Genomic DNA, 24401 nt, shown 5'->3' with positions numbered 1-24401 from the left:
ACATTGTTGTCCATGGGTAGGCAAACTAAGGCCCAGATCCGGCCCAATCGCCTTCTGAATCCAGCCCGCGGATGGTCCGGGAATCAGTGTGTTTTTGCATGAGTAGAATGTGTCCTTTTATTTAAAATACATCTCTGGGTTGTTTGTAGGGCATAGGAATTCATTCATTCCCCCCCCCAAAAATATATATATAATCTGGCCCCCCCACAAGGTCTGAGGGACAGTGGACCGGCCCCCTGCTGAAAAAGTTTGATAACCCCTGTATGTTGTCCAATAAAAACATCTTTTAGATGGGACCAGTCTGTTAGGTAGGCCCCAACACCATCTAGTGTCCAAAAGCAGGAAATGTTCACAGAGTCAAGGAATACCATATACAACCACCCCGACCCCAATTCCAGTCCCTTTCTTGATGAGACCAACACAGGATATCATCAGAAGCACAACTGTAGGAGCAGAGAAGAGAACAGCAGAGACTTCCTCAATGCACTACCTCAAAAAAGACTTCTGCATCTATTACAAGGATAGGTAAAGGTAAAGGTACCCCTGCCCGTACGGGCCAGTCGTGTCCGACTCTAGGGTTGTGCGCCCATCTCACTTAAGAGGCTCTACCAACATCAGAGCACCAGCAGTGGCTAGGCCTGTGTATCAGAGGATTCAGCAGCAGCAAGGAGAGGGGAATCCAACTTAGGATTTTCTTCTCCAGAGCTGGACAGGGGTATCTGATATATCCTGTGGCCCCTGGGACACCCTCCCAAATCCTGCACCCCAACCAGAGAACTCAGTTTGTCTGGAAACCTCACATAAAAATTAGCTTGTCTGGATATACTGGAAAACCAGTAACTGGTTATTTACAACAAATGCTTCCAAGTGCAGTCTAAGGAGACATTTTCTACCTTGCTTCTTTGGTTCGTCCATTTCTCCCAATAAGGTTTGTATCTCAAGTTCTTGGGGTCCACAAAGACCATCCCACAGCGTGATACCGTCGCAGGTGAAGCATACTGTAAGTCTCCAACCTAGGAAGGAAGCACATTTACTGGAAACTGGTTGGAGGAGTGGCCTCGTGCCTGGAGAACCTCCACCACAAAATGGAAGCTGGCATGCTGCATTCTATTTCTGAAGTGAAGCAAGTTTGGCCCTAATGAACTTGGATATAGGACTGCCTAGACCCACATGTAACCCACTCTGCGCAATTCAGAAGAAAAGCTGAGTGTAAGAGTAAGAAAACAGTAAAATAAATACGATAAAAATGGAGAAACACCACCACCTCCCAAGACCAAAATGGATGGATAACGGGTCACTTGAGCTGTTATATTTAATGAAATGTCTGGCCATCAGTATCTGTTGTTTCAAAACTTCAGAAGTGACTTCCTTACCTCAAATAAAAGGGCACAATGGGCTTGGAGTCTGATTCGTTCCCCATTTGCCAAAGTCAACAACTTGTTATCATCCATCACAGAATTCATGTTTTCTACCCAGAGGGCATCCACATCTCCATCAAATAAAATGTACCTGTATACAAAGATTAAAGAAAGGCACTTATATAATGACACATCCCCAAAACACTTCTATTCTAATTCATTTTGATCTGTGTACTTTCACTGGATTGCAGGAAGGTTATTGGGGAAATGAGGGGAAATTATAGCAAAACAAATCTGAAACTATTAAGGACCCGCAAGTGTAATGTCTAACCCAGAGGTTTGCAATCCTTTCCCCCTACTAAATAATTCCAGTAATGGAACAATATCCTGTGAAGTCCAACTCCCCCTGCAAGAAGTATTAAACAAAACAAAACAAAACAAAACAAAACAAAACAAAACAAAACATGAAAACAAATAATTTAACCAAAATTTCATAGAACCCCTGACAGAAAGCTCACTCAACCCAAAGATTCCATGGAGCATTGGTTGAAAAGTCCTGGATAGGAAAAATTATGTTTAAAGAGCTGATAATCTTACTGATGGTTGCTAGATTAAATTTAACAAAATACTGGAAAGTATACCAAAAAGCTGATCAATTGCTTTGATGGGAAAATGAGCACATAAAATGAAAACATTGAGAAAAGCAAAAGAGCCAGACAAATTTGGAGAAATATGATATCATATTATTGCATTCACTTCTGACAAGGAAAACAATTTTATTCTACTTCAAACTCATGCTGATTTGTGAATAACTGATTTTGGCTGTGTGGGAAATTGCAGTCAAATATAGCTAGCAAGAATACGGCTTGCATGAAGTGGTTAAGGTAATAGAATTGCATTCCTAGAGTCAGCTAGGCTATGCCCCTCACCTGCAAGGAAGTTAAGCTTCCTCCTTTGTTCATTCTCTTTCACCTTGTGAACTCACCAAGATAGGACGTGTCTGAGCTTGCTCTCTACAAGTTGTTTGTGTGCTCAGAAATATGTTTCTGTATTTTGTAAACCCAAAATACAGAATACTACCTGCGTTTTTCTTGCAGCTTTATGGAATAATGCATGAATCATATCTTACGAGTTAAGTAAAGTATTCAAACTTATTAATGGTGTGGGAAGCAGTGTTAAGTGACTAGAACAGGATATTTAAAAGGTCTAATGGCCTATATTCCTCACACTTCAGGGTGATGCATGATTCTGTGTTTTAAAACTCTGCCGGGGGCTCTCACTTGCTGGAGAGTATGTTTAGCTCTACTCTTTTGATATAGGTATCCAGCCAAGTACTTTATTAATGACCCCACAATGATCCCATGTTATCTCTTTTTCCCCAAAAGCTGATTGTATTGTCTGCATTTCTTTGAATCTGATTCTCTTTAGTTTTCCCTTCTCTGTTGTTGTCCTGATGATAACATTACAATGTGCTCTTGGCCTTGCATTAATTCTCTTGTAATTTATCTATAATCTGTCATTTTTCTCTTATGTTTGTTTGGTTACAAAACTTAATAATGCAGTTTAAACACAAATACAAATATTGGTCTAACCCTTAAGAAATTACCTTCTCTCTTTTTTATCTGTGGGTTTATTGATTTCCCTAAAGATGTTGGACAAAACTCCATCAGTCCAGTCTCGTGTGGTGGGGTCTAGGATTCCGTAAAGCTCAATAACACTCATGGCTTTGGGGTTCAGCGTGTAAAGTTTGGTCACCAATGACAGCCTAAATGGACATCAGAGGTGCAGTTAAGAAGAAAAACACATTGCAGTAGAACTTGCCAAAGCAACTCCTGTATACAAACACTTCACAATTTGTACCCAATAAAAACATGAGGTGCCCTGCTGAATCAGATCAAAGTAAATCAAAGCTTGATCCTGCTTTCCACAGTGGCTACCAGATATCCCTGGAAAGCTCATAAGCAGAGCTTAAATGCAGTAGCCCTCCCCACTGTTTTCCCTCAGCAACTGACACAATTGGTCAGTTCACGGAAGCCACACCTATTGCTCGATGGGGTTGCCAATTGCGTTGCTAGAATGCGCCACAACATCATCCAAGTGACTGACCTCAGCAAGTATTTCAATTTCAAATATCTTGATTGTTTCTACTTTCTGGTTGAGTAATTTTATTTATTTACTTGATTTAGGGAGGCGAAGCTGCCTTTCTCACCCCCTGGCTATGCCCATGAAAGTGGAGGAAGCGAGGAAGTGGATTCTTATCCTCTTGCTCTTTTGAACGGACAGCAACAAGTCTTACCAAGTTATCTACCTGTATTCATAATCTGTACTCACTTTGTCTGAGCCTGGCACAAGGTATTGATAACCACAGACTTGCCGCCTCCTGTTGGCCCCACCACCATTGTAGTATGACGAGTCAACATAGTTTCATACATTTGGACAACTTTATCCACCTGATAAAAAACCATTAAAAGGCCTCATAGAGCATACATCAGCTAAACTCACTATTAGCCTTTTTTTCTAATAGTACTGTATAAATCAACAAAATTTCATTTTAGGAGAATTTAAGTCAAAAGATATAACCCAAATACCCCAGGTTGAAAGTAAAAGAAAGAAAAGAAAATTCCAAGTCATCATAATCTGAATAGATGATGGAAAGAAGTGTCTTCCGCCACCTAAAATGATTATTATTGCTACTTATGGACTGGATGGAAGACCTTACTGCAGCAGAGCCAGGCTTTAAGGTTGCCTTTTATACAGGCTCCCCAAAATGTGGCCTGGCATTTATGATACTTTCCATTTTTCTGTGTTTCTTTTTCATACCTGAATTGGCAGGACAACGTAGCCTCCTTCAGCCAACACTTGCTCAACAGCATCATTAAAATTAGGGTAGCGTACTCGAGGGCAATCAAGTCCAGGAAACAGGTCAGAGATGAGGCCAAGAAAAAGAGGAACATCTTCAAAAACAAATTTTGGGAGATTCATGTCTCGCAGAGCTCTCATCAGGACCACATCCTAGGGTGATGGTGGTTGTAAAAAGCAATTAACATGTTTAGTGAGCAAAATAGGTTTTCTTGAGCACCCAGCCCCCAATTTAGTAGCTCCCTCAAATAGCTACTGCCTTTCACCACATAACAGTTAAAGGTTTGAGGCTGAAACAAGACAGAAGTACTTTTTTGGAGGGACAGGGGGCAGGTGAATATGGGGGGCTCCCTGGTCCTGAATGGAGCAACTGTGCGCAGGACCAGGTGCGCAGCCTGGGAATCATTTTGAACTCACAGCTATCCATGGAGACACAGGTCAATTCTGTGTCCAGGGCAGCTGTCTAACAGCCTCATCTGGTACACAGGTTGAGACCCTACCTGCCCGCGGACTGTCTCACCAGAGTGGTGCATGCTCTAGTTATCTCCCGCTTGGACTACTGCAAATGGGGCTACCTTTGAAGGTGACTCAGAAACTACAACTAATCCAGAATGCGGCAACTAGACTGGTGACTGGGAGTGACCGCCAATACCATATAAAACCAGTCCTAAAGGATCTACACTGGTTCCAGTATGTTTCCTAGCACAATTCAAAGTGTTGGTGCTGACCTTTAAGATCCTAAACGGCATTGGTCCTATATACCTGAAGGAAGATCTCCATCACCATTGTTCAGCCTGGATACTGAGATCCACCTCCAAGGGCCTTCTGGTGGTTCCCTCGCTTTGAGGAGTGAGGTTACAGGGAACCAGGCAGAGGGCCTTCCCAATAGTCACACCTACCCTGTGGAACGTAGGGCAGTACTTCTGTCTTGTCAGGATTCAACCTCAATCTGTTAGCCGCCACACATCCTCCAACCACCCTTACAAAGCCCTATACAGCTTAGGATTCTCCCATGTGTATCTTTCTGCCAAGTATTCACTCTGCAGCAACCTATCAGAGGGCATTCTTGATATATGCATGTCAAATGTTGAATGTCGAATGCCCTTCCTTCACACTAGACTGACTTTGATGGCTTTTCAGTGCCAGTTTAAAACTATTTTATTCATCCAGGCCTGTGGCTGAATTGCTTCATTTGTGGGTTTGTGCCCTTGCCTGACTATCTGGGTTTATTATTATTATTTTATTGCTATATTGTAGCACATATTTGTTTTTATGATAAATTATTGTTTCAGTGTGTATTATGATTTATTTGAAATTACACCTTGCTCTGAGATGGTATTTCACAAAGTGCGTTAGAAATTGCCTGAATAAATAAAAGGCCAACAGCTTCTGGCCAAGCACTTGCACCAGGCTACTTTTGCTGCCCCAGATGCATAACATCCACAGCCAGCGCAGAGGAGACCAAGGAAATGAACACAGGAGAATGGTACTGAGTTGAATTAGGCCACAACTTTATTGAGTACAGGTAAGAGTAGGTTTGGCTACGCGCACGTATCTGACATCAGGCAGCCTACACGCTGACTGATAGGAACCCAGGGGGTCAGCCCTGTGCTGGGGAGTCACCCCCGACATTTATTGGGTGCCACAATCCCGCACAGGCCTACCACTGGGAGAGGTGTTTTGGCCCATCAGCCCCTGTGTGGACTCCTGGCAGAGTCAACCTCCTGGACGCCCTTAATGGAGTGCCCATGTGGCTAAAGATCCAGTCCAATGCCCACATGCCCATGCCCCAATTGGCTTGAAGGCAATGCCCACCTCTAGCAGCTATGGTGGTTCATTCAACAGAAGTAATATATTTTGCATTACCTGTGGAAATTTATACTTGATTCTGACCAAACTAAGCTAACTAGAGCAAAATAAACACCAGGATTATGCCCCTAAAATATATATATCATCGAAAAATAAAATATTGGAACACAGCTAGGGTGGGCACACACCATTTTCTCTATATTGGTCACATAGTACATTTGTGACTAAGACTGAAACGTCTTGCACTCAATTATATGTAACACAGGCCCAGATGAGACAGTTTGTTTATGATTTTTTTCTTTAGTGACAGTGACATGAGACATACAGTGGGAGGGGTGTTTCTCTCTCTGAAACATGAAGTACACTCTGAGTATTTTGTTTTCTTTCATGTTTGATGCTGTTAAATCGAATAAGGAGGGATGAAGGTTTTATGGTCATATTTGCAGGGGCTGGACAAGATGACATTTGGGGGTCCCTTCCAACTCTACAATTCTATGGTTTTATGATATAGTGCTAGAGGGCCGTAAAAAATTGTGTCCTGGGCTTTTTAGACTCGTCTACCTATGTACTATCGGGAACCCAAATGGCACATTGGTTGCCAGATGTGAATTTTTTTTTTCAGCTCTCCCACCCCACTAATAGGGACTAGCCCATAGTCATGGGGTCATGTGAATAAGCCCCCAGATTCTCTATTTTCCAGGATGCCAGGATAATGGATTAGGATAGGCTTACCTCATTTAGATCCGGTGAGCCTCTCTTCAATTCCCCTGCCATCACCAGTACTGACTTCAGAGCCCGAAGCCCAAAATCATAGTGATGCTGTTTTGAAAGTTGTTCCCTTGCTAGTTTGTAGAGCACTGTCATCTTCTTGGCCAGCGTCTTGCAGAGAAAATGCAGCATGAACATATAAATGTGTGGGTTTTTTAAATAAAAAAAGCCCTGAAGCTCCCCATGTGCACTTTATTCATACATGAACATAACTACATGAATCACGTGTGTGAATGAACCTTATAGGTTCAACACCTTAAGTGAAACTTGCAATATACATATATATAATATTCCCAGTTTTGAAAAGCCCTCAAATTGGCTAACAACATTCACAAAACACTACAGATATGTAATAAGCATTATGAATGAACCAGCTCTTTGTGAAGGCACTGACCTACCTTTGCCAAAAGAAAACCTTCAGAAAACAGCATGATTTCACAGATTTGTTGGAGATCTGGCACAATTACTACTACAGGTCTGAAAAGAGCCTTAACGGATTCAGGGAGCTCAGTACGGCCTGCGTAGCCAGGATTCATGGTGATGAAAATGCCCATTCGCGGATCCAGAGAAATTTCTTGCCCTTCAAACTGAAACATAAGCCTAATTGAAGTTCAGACAGATACGTAAGAGAAAGAAATGGACCCACTAAAGGATCGTCATTTCCCAAACTTACATGCATGTACATATTAGTGCACCTGAAAACTAATCCAACCCTTTATGCACAAAATCATCTTCCCTGCCTCTTTACCTGAAATGTTTTCAGCTGGTTCATCAGAGCATTTCTGATGGTTTGAATCTGTGAAGAGATGACTGAAAGCACGGAGGCATCAATCCGATTAAATTCATCGAAGCAACCCCACGCGCCACACTGGGCAAGACCGGAGAAAATCTTACCCACTGCCTAGAATGCAAAAGATGAAGAAGCATTAAAACTGAATGGCAGCCATTGATCTTGAAAGTCCCTTCTGGTTCAGAGTGAAAAAGGCATCCAGACTTAAGATTTCTCTTACTGCTACCCAGGAGAGCCACAGTCACATGACAGATATTTGAGGTCTTAGGCACCCTGAAGAAGTTCCACCCCAGTTCCATCCCATGGCTGAGGCTTCACCTCCAGGCTTCCTTCAGTGCTACCTGCAGAGTGCAGCCAGGGGAAGCATGGCCCTGCTCGCTTACTCTGAAGTAAGCCCTACTGTTGCATGGGACGGTGCTCCCTCCCTCCCTCCTGAGCCCAGCGAGCTCCAGGCAGGTGTGCAGCCCCAGGCGGGGAAGTTGCAAGAGGGCAGAGGCACAAGCAGCTAATTTAAACTGAATTACCAATTAAGTGCAAGTTTAATAAATAAAGGGACAAAGAATGGCTTGTCCTGGAGCCTGAGGGATGCTGATCCACTATGTGGTAGATGAAGGCTGGGTTTGTGCTGCTGGGAAGGAGTTTGTTTATAGGAGCCCCGCACATGGTAAACGGAAGAAGGGGGGAAACTTCTCTCAACTCTTTCAAGCCAACAACGAACCCTGTCCCAAAGCAGCCACCACTGCCTTGATGGCTTTTGGAGAGGGACTTATCCAGACAAGCAAGGACACAGAGCACACTTTGTCCTTGAGTGGCTGGAGGTGGAAGGTGGTTGCTTTGCAGCCGCTAGGCTCAAAGCACAGGTAGCCTAAGCTGGGGAGGACTCTCTTCTCCCTGTGGCCGCTTGGTAGCCACACTGGGGGGACTTCCCTCTCCCACCCCAAGGATGTTGCCAGTTTTATTTTTCACTGTGGACTCTGTAGACTCTTAGAGTTGATAGAAATAGAAAAGTGACCCTAGAGATATAAAAGGGTAGTCAAGTGATCCTAGAGACAAAAAGTGTAGAGTCAAAAGAAATTCAGGACATCCAGGGTGAAGTTAGAAATCTGTGATTGTTCATGTGTTTCCGTGATTGTGATTGTCCCAGCCAAATTGGAGGGCATGGAAGTGGTTTTCTGTCATTAAGAAGAGAGCAGTACAGGAATGCAGAGGGGATATTCCTACCTTGAAATCCATGCCTTCTCCACAATTAGTTACTACACAAAGCAAGCCCAACGCTTTGGCAAGATCTTTAGTTGTTTCAGTCTTTCCAGTTCCCGCTGGACCTGCAGGTGCTCCACCCAAATACATGGACAAGGCCTTTGGAGGAAAAGTCACAGAAAAGTGAGGCAAAGAAGGAGAAAATCTACTTTGCCATTGCAATGAGTGCTAGAGACTCTAGTAATGAATGACTGGAGAAAGACAATCGTCTTGAAGAGAACTGAAAACGAGTTAAAAGATTTGCATTCTTTATGGTGTGCATGCATAGTTATTTTCCCCTGCAGTACCCTCAATCAAACAGGTTTGGAAGATTTTGAAAATACAGTGGTACCTCGGATTACATACGCTTCAGGTTACAGACGCTTCAGATTACAGACTCCGCTAACCCAGAAATAGTGCTTCAGGTTAAGAACTTTGCTTCAGGATGAGAACAGAAATTGTGCTCCAGCAGCGTGGCAGCAGCGGGAGGCCCCATTAGCTAAAGTGGTGCTTCAGGTTAAGAACAGTTTCAGGTTAAGAACAGACCTCCGGAGCGAATTAAGTACAGTGGTGCCCCGCAAGATGAACGCCTCGCAAGACGAAAAACCCGCTAGACGAAAGGGTTTTCCGTTTTGGAGGCGCTTCGCAAAACGAATTTCCCTATGGGCTTCCTTCGCAAGACGAAAGCCCATAGGGAAATCTCTGGGACAGCGGGGAAGCGCAGCGCGTCTTCCCCACTGTCCTCGGACCTCCTCCGAAGGCTGGCGGTGGGGAGAAAAGCCCTTCTCCGCACCGCCAGCCTGGCAAGCGGTTTCCATAGGAACGCATTAATTGATTTTCAATGCATTCCTATGGGAAACCGTGCTTTGCAAGACGAAAAACTCGCAAGAAGAAAAAACTTGCGGAACGAATTAATTTCGTCTTGCGAGGCACCACTGTACTTAACTCAAGGTACCACTGTGACACAAAAAACTGCAGAACCAGTTTATCAGAAGTGAAAGTGATATGAGTGTACACACAATGAGCAACCAACTCCTGTTTCAAATTGCTTTCAGTAGGACTCCTGTTGGCCAATATCAACAGGGTCCTCTGGCCGGTCCCCGCACCGCCAACAAGGCCACTGCCGCTGCAAGCGGGGGGGAACCAGCGGCACCCAAGGCGAAAGTCACAAGGGCTGTGCAGAGCCCCCAACCCCCTTCCCCAACAATCTCAGCCCCACCAGGACTGGAATCACCTGGCAGCAATCCAGCAGAGCTCAGAGGTCTGGAAGTCTCTGCAGCTGAGCAGACAGAACAGCAGAGCTACCCCCCCACCAGCCTAGCACTCACCAGCCTCCGTCGCCACGGCCACCCCTGCTGCAGCCAGAGGGGGGGGGGTAGAAGGAGACTGGGAAAGCCAGGGAGGCCACATAGCTCCCCTATTACCAATCCCATATTCTGAGATTGAATCATTAGCTAAGGGACCAGAATCCTGCATCAATGACACTTCCATCCATGCATGAAGAGATCCTTTGTTCAAAGCCAAGACACTAACTGAAGGAAAGTTGTATGCCGTATAGGCAGAATATTCTTATTCCTATTCTTATTATATACTTATTATTTATACCCTGTCTTTTCCCCTGACAGAACTCAAGGTGGCTTACAGCTAAAATGAAGAACTGTTAAAAACATAGAAAAAACAATAATTAAAAAACACTTAAACATTGAAAGAATTAAAACTTTCTCCCTCATCTATTAAAACCATACAAATAATTACAATAAAAACAGCATGGCTTTGAATATACATTCCAAACTTACCTTCCATTGTTTTCAACAGCACTTAAGAACCTAAGCTAAATGAAAAGCCCCTTTATTGGTTTACCTGTGTGAGTGTTAGATATATCCGGTCTGTGAGTGGTGTGATGACCAGTCTCCCATTTAAGCCCATATATTCATAGCCATAAGCAAAGGCACCAGTGCACTGGCGCACATTGAGTTCATCTGGTTCTCGGTCCCAATAAAAACGCAGCTGACTTTCCCACTCAAACTCACGAGCTTCCATGATGCTAGAGAGAGAGGGAGAGGGAGAGAGAGAGGGGGGTGTTCCAGGCTTCCATGAAACATACAACATCAAAAATCAAAAGAGGTCAGCAAATGGTATCAAGAGAAGTTAGAAAGGCAGACAGGATGGAGGAGGAAAAGGGGAAATTGAAGCACAGAAGGGACCTCAAGAATGGTTTCATTACTTTTATTAAACAGAGCAATCTTACTAATCTGGACCCTGCAATTACCTGTCTCTTACAAATATATCAACTATATCCCGTGCATGGACATCAATTATGAGAACGGTATTGTATTTTTTCCTGTCATTTTTGCTTAGTGGTTTGGTGATTCGGGTTACTAGTGAGTCAATTTGGAAGTGCATTTTCTTGGCGAAGTTTTTCATTGCCTGTTTTTCTCCCTTCTTCACTTTTCGGAAGACGTCTTCTACTTCCCAGGTCCACCACACCTGATTGGCAGCCAGAACCATCATACCTTGGTACATCAGCATCCAGTCAACTCTAAGGAAAAAGCAGAATCACTTTGCCAGGTGACCAGCTGTAATCAAGTAAAACAAAGATAAAAAGTATATATATCTCAAAGAATCATTATAATATTGAAAAGAAGGGTGACTGTACAACATTCTGGACGTAGCAGGATGTCAGGGAACTGACATCAGAGGAAAGGGAGTTGGTAGGGCTCCCAGAGACTGGGAGAGAGTCAGCAGCCAAAGCAGGGACCAGTAGGGGGAGCGAGGGGTCTCTGGAGGAGGATCTCAGTAATGCTGAGAGAGACGCAGCAGCCCAGGCAGGAAACAGCGGGGGAGAGAAAGGGGTGAGAGACACATCCAGCGAAAATAGCGGGGAGGTGTCAGAAGCAACTGCAGGGAGACCCATGCTTCGCCGGAAGCTGCCACGTCGTGAGTCCAGGAGACGCGTTTCCGTTAAGGAACTTCTTTGCTGGAAGCGCTTCCGCAAGCAGCCACTGTCAGACACTACTAGTGACTAGAGCAGACATGTCTGAGGAGCTCTGTCACACACAGAGGTTTGTGGGGCCGCACAAACTCTGAAGGGGCACAATTTTAAGCACAAGCAGCTAATCATCCCCTGACAGCAGTCTGACAGTCTTTGTACGCTGCCTGTGCAGGAGAAAGCATCATGAGCAACCCAGCCGGAACCGGAGAGGCAGGGGTTGGAGCTGGTCCAAGCTTGGAAGAAAGGTATCAAGCTCTGGAGGTCCAACTTGCGCTGCAGACGGCGAGGCTCGAGGAGAGAAGGGCTCAGGATGCTGACAAAAAGGGGAGAACCACTCAGTTCCCCAGAAAGGTACCAGGATTGGTGCAGAAGTTTGGGGGGGACCCCAAGGATTACCATGCCTTTAGGACCGAGATGCAATATGCCCTGAATGTGCAGTTTGATGAGTTCCCTGATGAGGAATCGCGAGTTGCTTTCGTAATTGGGCATCTTGAGAAGGGGGCGCGGGACTGGGTTCGACCCCTGATGGCAACGCACAACGATATCCTAAAGGACACTATGAAATTCTTTCATGCAATGGATATCATGTTTTCCAGCGATATTGAGGAAGGGGTGGTGCGCAGACAGCTAATGGCTTGCAAGCAGGGAAGCAGATCTATCCGTGAGTACTGGACTGAATTTACCATGCTGATTCACAGATTGGGGTGGGATTTATCGGCAGCACCCATTCAGATGCTATTTGAAGAAGGTCTTTCTTCGGCTGTGAAAGACGAGCTGTCCAGGAGCCCCAGGGCGGTGTCTATGGATCAGCTGACCAAATCTGCGCTGACCATTGGAGCGCGCCAGGAGGCAAGAGCTTTGGAGAGGCGGGAAGGGAGAGGGGAACGTTGGAAGGAGTTACGCATTCCAGACATTCCTGAGCCAGCTTTCCCGCCGGCAGAGCCGATGGAAATCGGAACAGCCCGCGCGCGCGCAGTTTCAAAGCCCAGTGAGGGGGCGAAGAAGGAGGGAAAGGGAGCCCGGAAATGCTATCTCTGCCAACAGCCAGGCCACTTTGCCAGAGTCTGCCCCCAGAGGAAGGAATGGCAAGGGATGGTGGGAGCAGTTGAGGGGGGAGAGCAGGGAGAAACGGAGCAGGTAAAAGCCAACGCCTGGTTGCCACCGTCAGGGCACTGCAGCCAGGCCAAAGAGCAGTGAAAGTGCCCGTGCCAGAAGCTCCTCGACCTGCTCTAGTGATTGAAGTGTCGCTAGAGCTGCAAAATGGACACCCCCTAAAAATAAAGGCGCTGTTGGACTCAGGCAGCTCCTGCAATTTTATGAGCAAGGAGTTTGCTGCTGAACATCAGATACAGACTATCCCTTTAAGCAACCCCCTGCAGGTGACCACGATCGATGGCAGGGAACTGTTGGGAGGAGGAGTTAGCTTGCAGACCGTCCCAATGATAATGAGGGTGGCAAGGCACACAGAACTGATAGCGTTTAATGTGGCCACCTTGGGAGGCGCTCCCATTATTTTGGGAATGAGCTGGCTAGCCTTACATGATCCGCTGGTGGGCTGGCATCAAAGAGTGGTTTCCTTCGGTTCAGCACATTGCTTAGAACACTGCAGGGGGGAAAAGGGGTCAGCAGGGGCCCAAGCCACCCTGGCAGGGACTGAAGTAATGGGGAAGGGGAAGGTGCCACCACAGTATGCTGATCTCAGCGACGTGTTCAGCGAGAAGGAAGCTGACCAACTACCCCCGCATAGGCCCTTTGATTGCCAGATCAATTTACTCCCTGGAGCACAGCTTCCTGTAGGCAAGTTGTATGCCATGTCAGACAGGGAAATGCAGGAGTTGCGAGCGTTCATTGACAAGAACCTGAAGAGAGGCTTCATCAGAGAGTCCAAGGCAGCGGGGGGTAGCCCAGTGTTTTTTGTGGATAAAAAAAACACGGACAAGCCGAGACTGGTATGTGACTTTAGGCGGTTAAATGCAGTGACAGAGCCGGCGGCTTTTCCTATGCCCAGGATTGATGATATTTTGACCAGGGTGCGGAAAGGAAAGATTTTTACAAAGCTGGACCTAAGGGGGGCGTACAACCTGATACGTATAAGGAAAGGGGATGAATGGAAGACCACCATGTTCACCCCTTTGGGGGCATTTGAATACCTCGTTATGCCTTTTGGATTACAAACAGGCTCCGCGTGTTTTCAAGCCTTCATGAACCACGTACTGGGGCCTTTGCTCTACAAGAATTGCGTGGCCTTCTTAGATGACGTGTTGGTGTATTCGGAGAATGAGGAGCAACATGTGAGAGACGTCAGAGAAGTGTTGAGCAGGCTGCAAGCCAACAGGCTGTGGGTGAAACTGGAGAAGTGTCAGTTTCATACCAAGGAGGTGGAATTCCTGGGGTACCGCTTGTCAGACAAGGGGTTGGCCATGGACCCCGGCAAGGTTCAAGCGGTGCTGGAATGGAAAACACCCAAGACCAAGAAGGATGTGCAGAGGTTCCTAGGGTTTGGAAACTTTTATCGTAAGTTCATCCGAAACTTCGCCCACCTGACGGCGCCCATCACGGACTGTCTCAGCAGTAAAAAGAAGTTTGTTTGGACGGGGGAGGCGGAGCGAGCGTTTGAGGAACTGAAAAGGGCCTTCGCCTCTGATGAACAACTTCTACATGTGGATTTACAAAAAAAGCTGAGGGTCGAAACAGACGCTTCTGACAGAGCCATAGGGGCGGTGCTTCTTCTGCAGCCGGGGAAGGAGGGGTCAGAGTGGTGACCGTGTGCCTTCTTTTCGCGAAAGCTGAACAAATCTGAGAGGAACTACACGGTGTACGACCGGGAACTTCTTGCGATTCATGAGGCCTTCCGGAGATGGAGGCACCTGCTAATTGGTGCACAACAGAAGGTGCAAGTGTGCATGGACCATAAGAATCTAGAGTATTGGCGAACTGCGCGAGTGCTCAACCAACGGCAGTTGAGATGGGCCCAGGAGTTCTCCAAATTTAACTTTGAGATTTGTTACGTACCAGGCCCAGAGAACGTTAGGGCGGACGCTCTCTCACGCAAACCTGAATATTTGGAGGGAGAGGGTGCACCCGAAGAGACCCATGTCATTCCCGAGGACCGCTGGGGGTGTGGGGCGGCATTGGTGGGGCAAAGGGAACTGGTAGAGGGAACGGTGCAGGATGAATACGCCCAGGACAAACTCAGGGGTCTCAGGAGGGAGGGAGACAAACCCGGGGGTTTTGAGGAGAGAAACGGGGCGTTGTACTACAAGGGAGCGTTATACATACCTGAAGGGGAATTGAGGGAAAAGGTACTCAAGCAACTGCACGATAGCCCCACAGCAGGGCATTTTGGGCAACACAAAACCATGTGGCTGGTTACCAGGGAATTCTGGTGGCCCAAGGTCAGGGAAGATGTGCGGGAGTATGTGAGAGGGTGTGACCAATGCCAACGAGCCAAGGGGGAGAGGCGGGCACCGGCAGGTTTATTAGAACCACTACCCACGCCGGAAAGGCCATGGGAGGCAGTGGCAATAGATTTCATGACTGATCTGCCCAGGTCCAAAGGGAAAACAGCCATCATGGTTGTGGTAGACCTGTTAACCAAGATGGCCCACTTTATAGCCTGCTCACATGCGGTCACAGCGGAAGAAACCGCTAAATTGTTTGTGGAAAATGTGTTTAGGCTGCATGGCGCCCCCTTGAGGGTGGTTTCTGACCGAGGGAAACAATTTACTTCCAGGTTCTGGAGGAAGCTCATGAGCTTATTGCATGTAGAGGTGAATTTCTCAACTGCCCGTCATCCAGAAACCAACGGGCAGGCGGAAAGAGCTAATGGTGTCCTCCAGCAATATTTGAGGTGTTATGTGAATGACAGAGAGAATGATTGGGTGGAGAAGCTGGCGTTGGCAGAATTTGCCTACAACAATGCAGAGAACGTGTCCACGGGGATGAGCCCCTTTTTGGCTAATCACGGGTGTCATCCCCGAGCCTTCCCAGGGGGGGAAGGGGAGAACTGGAGCGTTCCAGCCGCAGAACAGTTCGTTGAAGAAATGGAAGCGATCCATCGCCAGCTCCAACTTAATTTAAACAGGGCGAAGGAGGAATATAAGAGGCAGGCAGACAAAACCAGAAGGGAAGGGGAAAGCATTAGGGTGGGGGACCAGGTGTGGCTGTCCACCCAAGGGTTACCATTCAAAGGAGGTTGTAAGAAGTTAAGACCCAAAAGGTTGGGCCCATTTGAAGTCACGCAACAGGTCAACCCAGTGGCTTTCAGACTCCGGTTACCGAACCACATGAAGTTGCACCCAGTGTTCCACAGGTCGTTGCTGTCACCGTATAAAGGGGACAGAGAGGGGAGGGTCAATAGGGGACCAGCTATGGAGGAAAAAGAACACAGCTACCATGTAGCGGAGATTCTCGATTCCAGGTGGAAGGGAGAGCAAGTAGAGTATTTGGTAATGTGGGAAGGGGAGCCGGAGTCGGAAAACACCTGGGTCAGGGCAGAGGATGTAGATGACGAGGTTTTGATTGAAACTTTTCATCAGAGATTCCCTCGTAAACCCCAGCCAGTGGCGAGGTTCCGGAGGGAATACTTCGCCACCACCGACGAAGAAGAAGAGTTGGAGGGGTTCTCTGATTCCGAGGTGGAGGAGGATTCAGCGAGTCGGAACGAAGACCGATGGAGGGAAATGTTCGAGACGTCTGAAGATGAAGAGGATTCTTTTCGGGGTTTCAGCTCCTCACCGCCCAGAGGAGAGAGTAGGGGCGGGGGAGAAGGGGGCCCTGGAGGGGAGGTGGATGTCAGGGAACTGACATCAGAGGAAAGGGAGTTGGTAGGGCTCCCAGAGACTGGGAGAGAGTCAGCAGCCAAAGCAGGGACCAGTAGGGGGAGCGAGGGGTCTCTGGAGGAGGATCTCAGTAATGCTGAGAGAGACGCAGCAGCCCAGGCAGGAAACAGTGGGGGAGAGAAAGGGGTGAGAGACACATCCAGCGAAAATAGCGGGGAGGTGTCAGAAGCAACTGCAGGGAGACCCATGCTTCGCCGGAAGCTGCCACGTCGTGAGTCCAGGAGACGCGTTTCCGTTAAGGAACTTCTTTGCTGGAAGCGCTTCCGCAAGCAGCCACTGTCAGACACTACTAGTGACTAGAGCAGACATGTCTGAGGAGCTCTGTCACACACAGAGGTTTGTGGGGCCGCACAAACTCTGAAGGGGCACAATTTTAAGCACAAGCAGCTAATCATCCCCTGACACAGGAGAGCTGAGATGGCAAGGCACCATCCATTAGCCTTGCTAGGCTGCCTTCTAGCTCACCAGAAATGCCTCAAATAGTAGACATGGTGCCTGACTTAAGAACATGGATAACACATCACTTATTGGATACAAAAACTGAATCACAGGGCTTCTGGATTGACCCGAGACATCCATGTTGAGGGTTGTGTTCTCTAATTTGACAAAGGTACATCACTTAGTCTATATTGGCTATCCTCCCTCCAGTTGCACTTTCAGTTTTCAGCTCAATTAGGAGGATCGCTAACCAAGAGAAATAAAACACCAAGAAGGCAGGGATACAAAGGGGAAGCATACCCAGCATGGAGATGTATAGCCAAGCCTGAAGCTGTATGTGTGGTGACAGCCCATTCCAATATGAGGATATAATTGTGAATGTCTCATTATGCCAACCCATTCACAGTAGATGGGCAAATGCTCCTTTCTCAGGTTGTTATGTGAAACATCTACACTGAGGGATTTGCAAAAACTGCATCATATGCTACAGTGAGTATTACAATGTGGAGGGCACATAGGTGGGTAGAATAATGTTCTGTAGGCCTCTTCTGTGAAAACCACCACTGAAATATAGAGTTCTAGTTTGTAATGTCTAGTGGACATGTTTGCTGACAACCACAGGGCAGCTTGGCAAATGTCAGTAACTAACGCTGGTACTGCCAGAAAAGGTTGCTGAGCTTAAATGTGCAGTACTGTAATGCAAAGAAAGAAGTATAAGGAAATGTTGAGACTCATCGGCAAGGATTATACAGGCCCTGATCAGTCAGGCTATGGTGGTTACATCCCTAGGGATGTGGAATGCAATGGCACAAATGTTAGATCTGTGTGCAAAGCAACATAGCCCTTATGGCAGATGCACAGGTTCCTGTTGATCAAAAGTGCACTGATCTCTGATATGCATCATGCTGTGATTACAGCAATCAGGAAGAGCAAGGACAACCAGAACCAGAAGGCAGCAGTTCCCAGCCAAGATGGACAAAGATTCTGGATTGTAAAAGCTTAGCATGTTGGTGCAAATAAGATAACAATTTTTATACCAGAATGTTATCTTACATGGATAGAGAATCCCATGTTCATGACTGAGCAGCACAATACTAAATTAAATTGTAGGAATTATGTATACAATATGACATTGTGCAGACTGAACAGCCCATCCTGGCCCTTGAAGTTGCCACAACTTTCACTGCAGAAGGCATTGTCCAGACATTTTGGATTACAGCTCCCATCATCCATGATCCCTGGCTATGATGAGAATTACAATCCCAAAACATCTTGAGGGTGCCAGGTGGAGGAAGCCTGGCATAAAGAGATGTCATGGAAATACTATCTTACACAACACTGTTGTTGTTGTTAATTTATTTATACCCTGCCTTCTTTTCTGACAAGACTCATTCAGCTCACCCTGCTGCCAACCAAATGTGTTGCATTAGATTACCTCACCTGCTTCTGTCCTCACAGTACCGAAAAATGGCTTCTTTAGTAAGAAGTCTGTTGGTCCTCCTCATTTCAACAAGTACAGCAGTCATCCAGTTCTCCACTCTACCTTCAGCTGGGATAGCCTTTCGAAACTCCATCACTTCACCTTCAGCAGAAATCATAGCAGTAGCTATCTTCATGCCGCTGTCATCTTCATGAAACCTCAGAGCGGCTACATTGTCATACATCTGAAACATACCAGGAGGAGATAACACTGAAGCAATGACACTACTCACACAGGAGAACGGCATCACCAGGATGAACTTCAGGTATATTCTCCTGATTAAAGATTTGCTTCAGATTCAAAGATGATTCAAGGCCTTATCCCTGGTTAGTAGATGCAAGTTTATGGCCCTAGAAATACCCATTAAGAAAGTACAGAACTCCCAAATTTACAGAAATACATAAGCCACACATAAGCCACACTAAATAAATATTAGGAACTGAAAGTTGAATTTTACATGTAGTTCCACTCTGATATTCAGGGCAGGAGGCCAGGCAGGAAAAGGGTTGATCCATCCTCTGGTGGGAAACAAGAACAGCCAGTTTGATTCATTCTGAGGATGCCCTCCATGTGCCAGGAGTTTCCTTACTAGAACAAGAAGATGGGTTAGCCTTTCCTGCCCGCTCCTTTGCCCTGTGACCAAGAATAATGCTGACAGTTATTAAGTCATCAGATATCTAACCATTTTGGAAATGTGAAATACACCTGTGATCTAGTTCTGTGTCTGGACAAAATATACAGTTAGTTAAAACTCTCTTAAATGAATTAAAGGAAAGCTGGCTGAAACCAAATTCCCATCTAGTTGTACATCCAGGTACCTACAGTGGCCAATCAACTGCTTTTGTATTTCTGCTTAAAAGCAAAACCAGTATTTAAATTATTTTAATGGTTATAATTTAATAATAATCAGAAGTCCACCAGCGGAACATGAAGGCAACAACCCTCTCCTCCCTTTGCTCCCCAGCAACTCGCACTGAATAGCAAATTGCCTCAGAACATAGTGGTTCTGTCAGCTGTTACAGCTAACAACAATTGATAGGTTTATCCTCCATATATTAGTCTAATCCCATTTTGAAGCAACCTAGCCAGTGGCCACCACTGCAACTTATGGCAAGGAACTCCATAGATTAACATTATATCATGTGAAAGAGCATTTTCTATAAATATCAGAATCTTTGTCAGAAGCAGGACAGGCCTGGAAATTCTGGATAATTTTCCTGCTCCCTTGGATACCAGTGGGAAGCACCCATATTGCCCCTGCCTTCTGCCTCATAATCCAACTGTATACACCACTCGCTGCAACAGAAAGGGAGAATGTGAAAGGGCCCTTTAATGGTTTCTTGGATCAGCCCATTATCCACCTTGATCATGTGCTCCTGAACACACAGTGGGTCACTGCTGCCCAGAATGCTAAGCAGTTCGTCATCTGATATGAAGAAGAACCTGGGGAAAGCATTTCTCTTGGAATCCAAGTAATCATTCAAGCTCTTCTGACACTTCTCCAGGCCGTCACTTATATTCTGTAGGTCTGAAAGACGATTTGGAGCTTCACAACATCTCTTTATTATTGGGTCTTTGACCGTTTCTGACATTATCTGCAGGTAAGAATAAATAAAGAAGATGAGAAGCTACTGAGAGCTAACACCATGGATTACAGGTGTGTTTGTGCATATAAGATGCATTCAAACCAGGTATACAGTCAATATGCTGTACTTCAATGCTCCCATTAACCCACAAGTCAGATACTTGCCCTTTTAAATATCCTGTCAATGTTGTCAAATTTTTTAGCTTCCTCTGGCAGTTGAGATCGTATATCTCCACCAATAAATATACTCTCCAGATACATCCATTTTCGCTGAACTATCATCCAGACCTAGGGAAGTCAAATATTGCTTTTTAAAAAAAAGGGAAAATCTCTGTTCACTTGCCTGTGAGTTGGACAGAAGTTGTGGAACAGCAGGGCCCACCACCACCCTCCTCTTTCCTGTGCTAGGCCCCCATGGCTGTTGGGAGACACAGCTGCCTCTCCCATCGGCTGAGGGAATTTGTAATTTGCCTGCCTCAGTTTGGCCAATCACAAGCAGGCCAGTGAGGGCTGCTTCAAGGGAGGGGGGCGCAGAGCTGACAGAGACTCATACAGAGTCTTCACCTAGATCCGCTCCCTGGGCGCATAAAGTGGTCAGTTGCCTTGCCCGGCACTGCAGTCACCTTCCAGATATCCCCGCCTCCCTTCCTTGTTTTGGTATTTGCTTGACCTTGCTATGGATCATTTCAGTTGCCATATTGGGGGCCAGAGAGGAATTTTGCCCTTAGGCTAATTGAGCCTATCTGGGGGTTTTTGTCTTCCTCATAGCAAGCATCACAACTTTGGCAGTTATGGCATTGGATATGATCCTTTCTCCTTGCCAGAGGGGGAAACGCAGGCGGCATCCCTACCATTCCATGGCAGCGGGATATCACATTAAAAGGAACCTGAGGGAGGTGCTTCTGTCTTTCTGCCCAGGTGGGGGCTGAGGGCCACAGCAATCCCCAGTGTGGCAAACCTGTCAGGTCTTTGATGTGTGTCATAGGACAGCCTTTATCAGGTTTGGCCACCACCCCCAGATTTCTCCAGCAGGTGGGCTAGACGTAGCAGATGTGCCCAATGCTATGCCAAACACTTACATTTGTAATCAATGAAGTTGTGGCCTAATTTGAACCCCAGATGCTTGTCCGAGTCCTTCTGTATTTGTTACTTAAGATAAAGGGGCAGTGGGTTTCATTGCCCAGGCACACGATAACAGGTAAATGAAAGAGACTACAAAACCACTCATGAATTAGACTCTGTTTTACTTCCCTACCTCAATCACTTCACCAATCAAGGAGAGAGTTTTTTCCCAGCTGTGAACCAGAGACAGGAAAGGTCCTACAAATCTGCTCCCTGAAATACTTTGGAGGTTGACTGCATTGTCATCCAGGATCTGGATTATGTCATCTACAGCTCCCAAAATGAAGCCCCGTTCCTGAGTGCCTTTGAAGTACCTTTGCACAGTAAATTTCATGTGCTCCCAGGTTTCTACTATTTCCTTTACACCCTATGAGAAGACAAAAAAATAAATTCAAAGTTTCTAATCGTTTGCTGTAGATATTGCTGTAAGAGCCCTAAAGAAAGAGGAACAGCAAAGGGGAACTTTACCTTCTCAATGCCAAGTTCCTTCACAGCAGAACTAACTATCTCATTGATAACATCAATGTGTTTGTGCAGCTCCATGGCAAACATATTCTCCAGAGTGAATGTTTCTGTTGCCATATCAAAAAATGTATTTGTTCGATGCATCAATTCTTTCCAGTGCCTGAAAAGTGTTAACAGATCAACCGTAAGGTGCTTTGGTTCAAGATACGTTGCTTTAGGAGAAAACTGCACATTACACCCTGGGGAACACCTGGTCCCATACCCATACTTGCCACTGCGATGCAAATGCAAGAGTGGTGTGTACATTTGGAGGCTTCCCCCTCAAAAAAAAAGTCCATATACAGTCATAACTTGGTTGTCAAATGCCTTGGTACATGGACGTTTTGGCTCCCAAATGCTGCAAACCCGAAAGTGAGTGTTCCGTTTTGCGAACGTTTTTTGGAAGCCAAATGTCCAACACAGCTTCCATGGCTTCCAATTGAGTGCAAAAAGCTCCTGCTGCCAATCGGAAGTGTGCCTTGGTTTTTAAACTGTTCCGGGAGTTGAACGGACTCCCGGAACGGATTAAGTTCAACAACCAAGGGACCACTGTAGAGGACATTTAAAACAGCAAGGAATTTTATTACAAAAGAAGAGAACTAAAGTGGAATGATTTCAGAGTTGTGGTATCCATTAAGTCTCAGTAGCTGCTTAGCATGGGAATTTTGCAGCAAGGATACTTCTATGCCCACATAAATTTCTAATATTATAAAATGCATTGGCTGGAAAGACTTGCCTATTTTGACAGCTTTGCCCATGATCACCACAGAGTAAGAAACAGGCGTGAAATGTATCAGGTGTAGATTCAAATCACTGAAATGTTTGGCTTTAACATGCAACCGTATATGAATGAAAAATCAAACCTCTCTCTCAGTGCTTCATTTTTCAAATCCAGCAGCAAAGGAATTGAGTCCTTAAATGCCTTCATCTTCATTTCCAGATGATATGCGACAGGCACACTTCGGACATGTTTTGGCAATTTGCGAAGGTTTTTTAGATACCCTTCAATACCATCCTGCAGCACCTGCACATTGAGGTTCACCCACAGAGTCTGAGACCATTCTTCTTTAGCAGCCTGGGAACAGAAAATAACTTATAAGAAACATATTGTTATAGATGTGGGTAAAATTAATAAATGCTAGGATTTTGGTTATTTGTGGTATGAAGGGAGAAATATAAGCTGCAAAGGAATTCTTGGGTAGCCTGGCCAAGCTAGGGCAGTTAAGGGAGCAACAGAGAGCCACTGAGGGTTGTTAACAAGAAAAGATAACTTCTTGCCCAGGTGTGACCACAGACTAGGGATTTGGAAGGTTGCCAAGGTAACTGCTCTGGGGGAGGGCAAGGGGTTTCTGGGAAGGAGGAGGAGGAGGAAGGGCTGAGATCAATCTTAGAAGTGGGCTGGCTCCAGGCAGCTTATGCTGCAAGATCTGGACCCCCTCCATGCAGACTGAAGGTGTAAATAGGTGAATAAACCATATTTCTTAAAGCACGACAGTTTCCAAAGGGACACAGACACTTTGTGTTTGCCTGTAGCCCCATGAACTCTTGCCACTGCTTGGCAGAGAGAGGGGCAGGTACCAGGCTTTTGTAACAGTATCTTGCTGGTTAGACAGAGATTTTTATTTTATTTTATTTTTATGAAGAAAAGATTAAGAATGCCAGGCCTAGGCTAAGTAGATATTTAAAGCAAATGTTCCCTTATTCACCTCAACAAGGAATTTACAAGAGACACATGGATGATAATAATAATTCACTTGGTAAATTCTAATTAGCTGAGGAGGAAAATCTGTCAAGCCAAAAAGTGAAAAAGGAGAAATATTGCAAACACATTTGTTGCTCTTGATGGTGTAAATTCACAACAGTTTTACATCATTAATATTTATTATTTAACTAACTATCAAGTCTGATGGCCAGAGAAATGGTGGAGACTTCTAGTGCTTTCCTCCTCCTCTGCCGGTTCTTGAATCCATAAAAAGAAAAATAGGTGGGGCAGGTCTATTTTTCAAAAACTAGACATAGCTTCCAGGCACTGAGAAGGAAGCAGAGGTCTGGCTAAGTCATAACAAACTCAGTCTAAGAAACCTATATCAGACTCGGAATGAGCTGCCTGCCTGCCTGCCTGTTCCCACTTCGTTTCCTTTCCCCTTCTGCAATCCACCTCAATTCAATACAGTGGTACCTCGGGTTACAAACTCTTCAGGTTACTGACTCTGTTAACCTGGAAGTAGTACCTCGGGTTAAGAACTTTACCTCAGGTTGAGAATGGAAGTTGTGTGGCGGCGGCAGTGGGAGGCCCCATTAGTTAAAGTAGTACCTCAGGTTAAGAACGGTTTCAGGTTAAGAACAGATCTCCGGAACGAATTAAGTTCTTAACCAGAGATATCACTGTATGTCTAATGTTTCCTGTGACATCTGAAATGGAACACTGGAGTTGCCATGGTCCTACAAACCAGAGTATAAAACCAGAATCAAACCAGTTTGATGTCCTGGTTAGCATGGATTGCTCAAACGAATTTCCTGGTTCTATTGAAAATTGTACTTTAAGAAACCTTGGAAGTTTTGAATTAAGGAACACAATATAAGGGAGAAGAGGGGAGGAATTGCATGGCCACATGGCTC

General features: G+C 45.7%; 1 protein-coding gene across 2 annotated transcripts in view; it reads right to left on the bottom strand.

Annotated features, from left to right (window-relative positions):
* Positions 1-24401, bottom strand: part of DNAH10 (dynein axonemal heavy chain 10) — a gene marked incomplete at its 5' end in the record, with an annotated part of 126838 nt that overhangs the window by 63091 nt on the left and 39346 nt on the right. For both annotated transcript variants that reach the window (XM_082203725.1, XM_082203726.1), the window contains 17 exons: positions 894-1013; positions 1374-1509; positions 2965-3123; positions 3690-3808; positions 4179-4370; positions 6759-6905; positions 7193-7381; positions 7543-7695; positions 8806-8940; positions 10681-10864; positions 11090-11359; positions 18532-18755; positions 19933-20166; positions 20322-20444; positions 21412-21645; positions 21747-21903; positions 22646-22857. In XM_082203725.1, the coding sequence (XP_082059851.1) occupies positions 894-1013; positions 1374-1509; positions 2965-3123; positions 3690-3808; positions 4179-4370; positions 6759-6905; positions 7193-7381; positions 7543-7695; positions 8806-8940; positions 10681-10864; positions 11090-11359; positions 18532-18755; positions 19933-20166; positions 20322-20444; positions 21412-21645; positions 21747-21903; positions 22646-22857 (2988 nt within the window). The remainder of the gene's footprint in view (positions 1-893; positions 1014-1373; positions 1510-2964; positions 3124-3689; positions 3809-4178; positions 4371-6758; positions 6906-7192; positions 7382-7542; positions 7696-8805; positions 8941-10680; positions 10865-11089; positions 11360-18531; positions 18756-19932; positions 20167-20321; positions 20445-21411; positions 21646-21746; positions 21904-22645; positions 22858-24401) is intronic.

This window comes from Podarcis vaucheri, assembly GCF_965113315.1.
Source record: "Podarcis vaucheri genome assembly, chromosome: 16".
NCBI classification, from domain to species: domain Eukaryota; kingdom Metazoa; phylum Chordata; class Lepidosauria; order Squamata; family Lacertidae; genus Podarcis; species Podarcis vaucheri.
The sequence above is the reverse complement of the archived record's forward strand: the minus strand, read 5'-3'. Positions and strand labels throughout refer to the sequence as shown.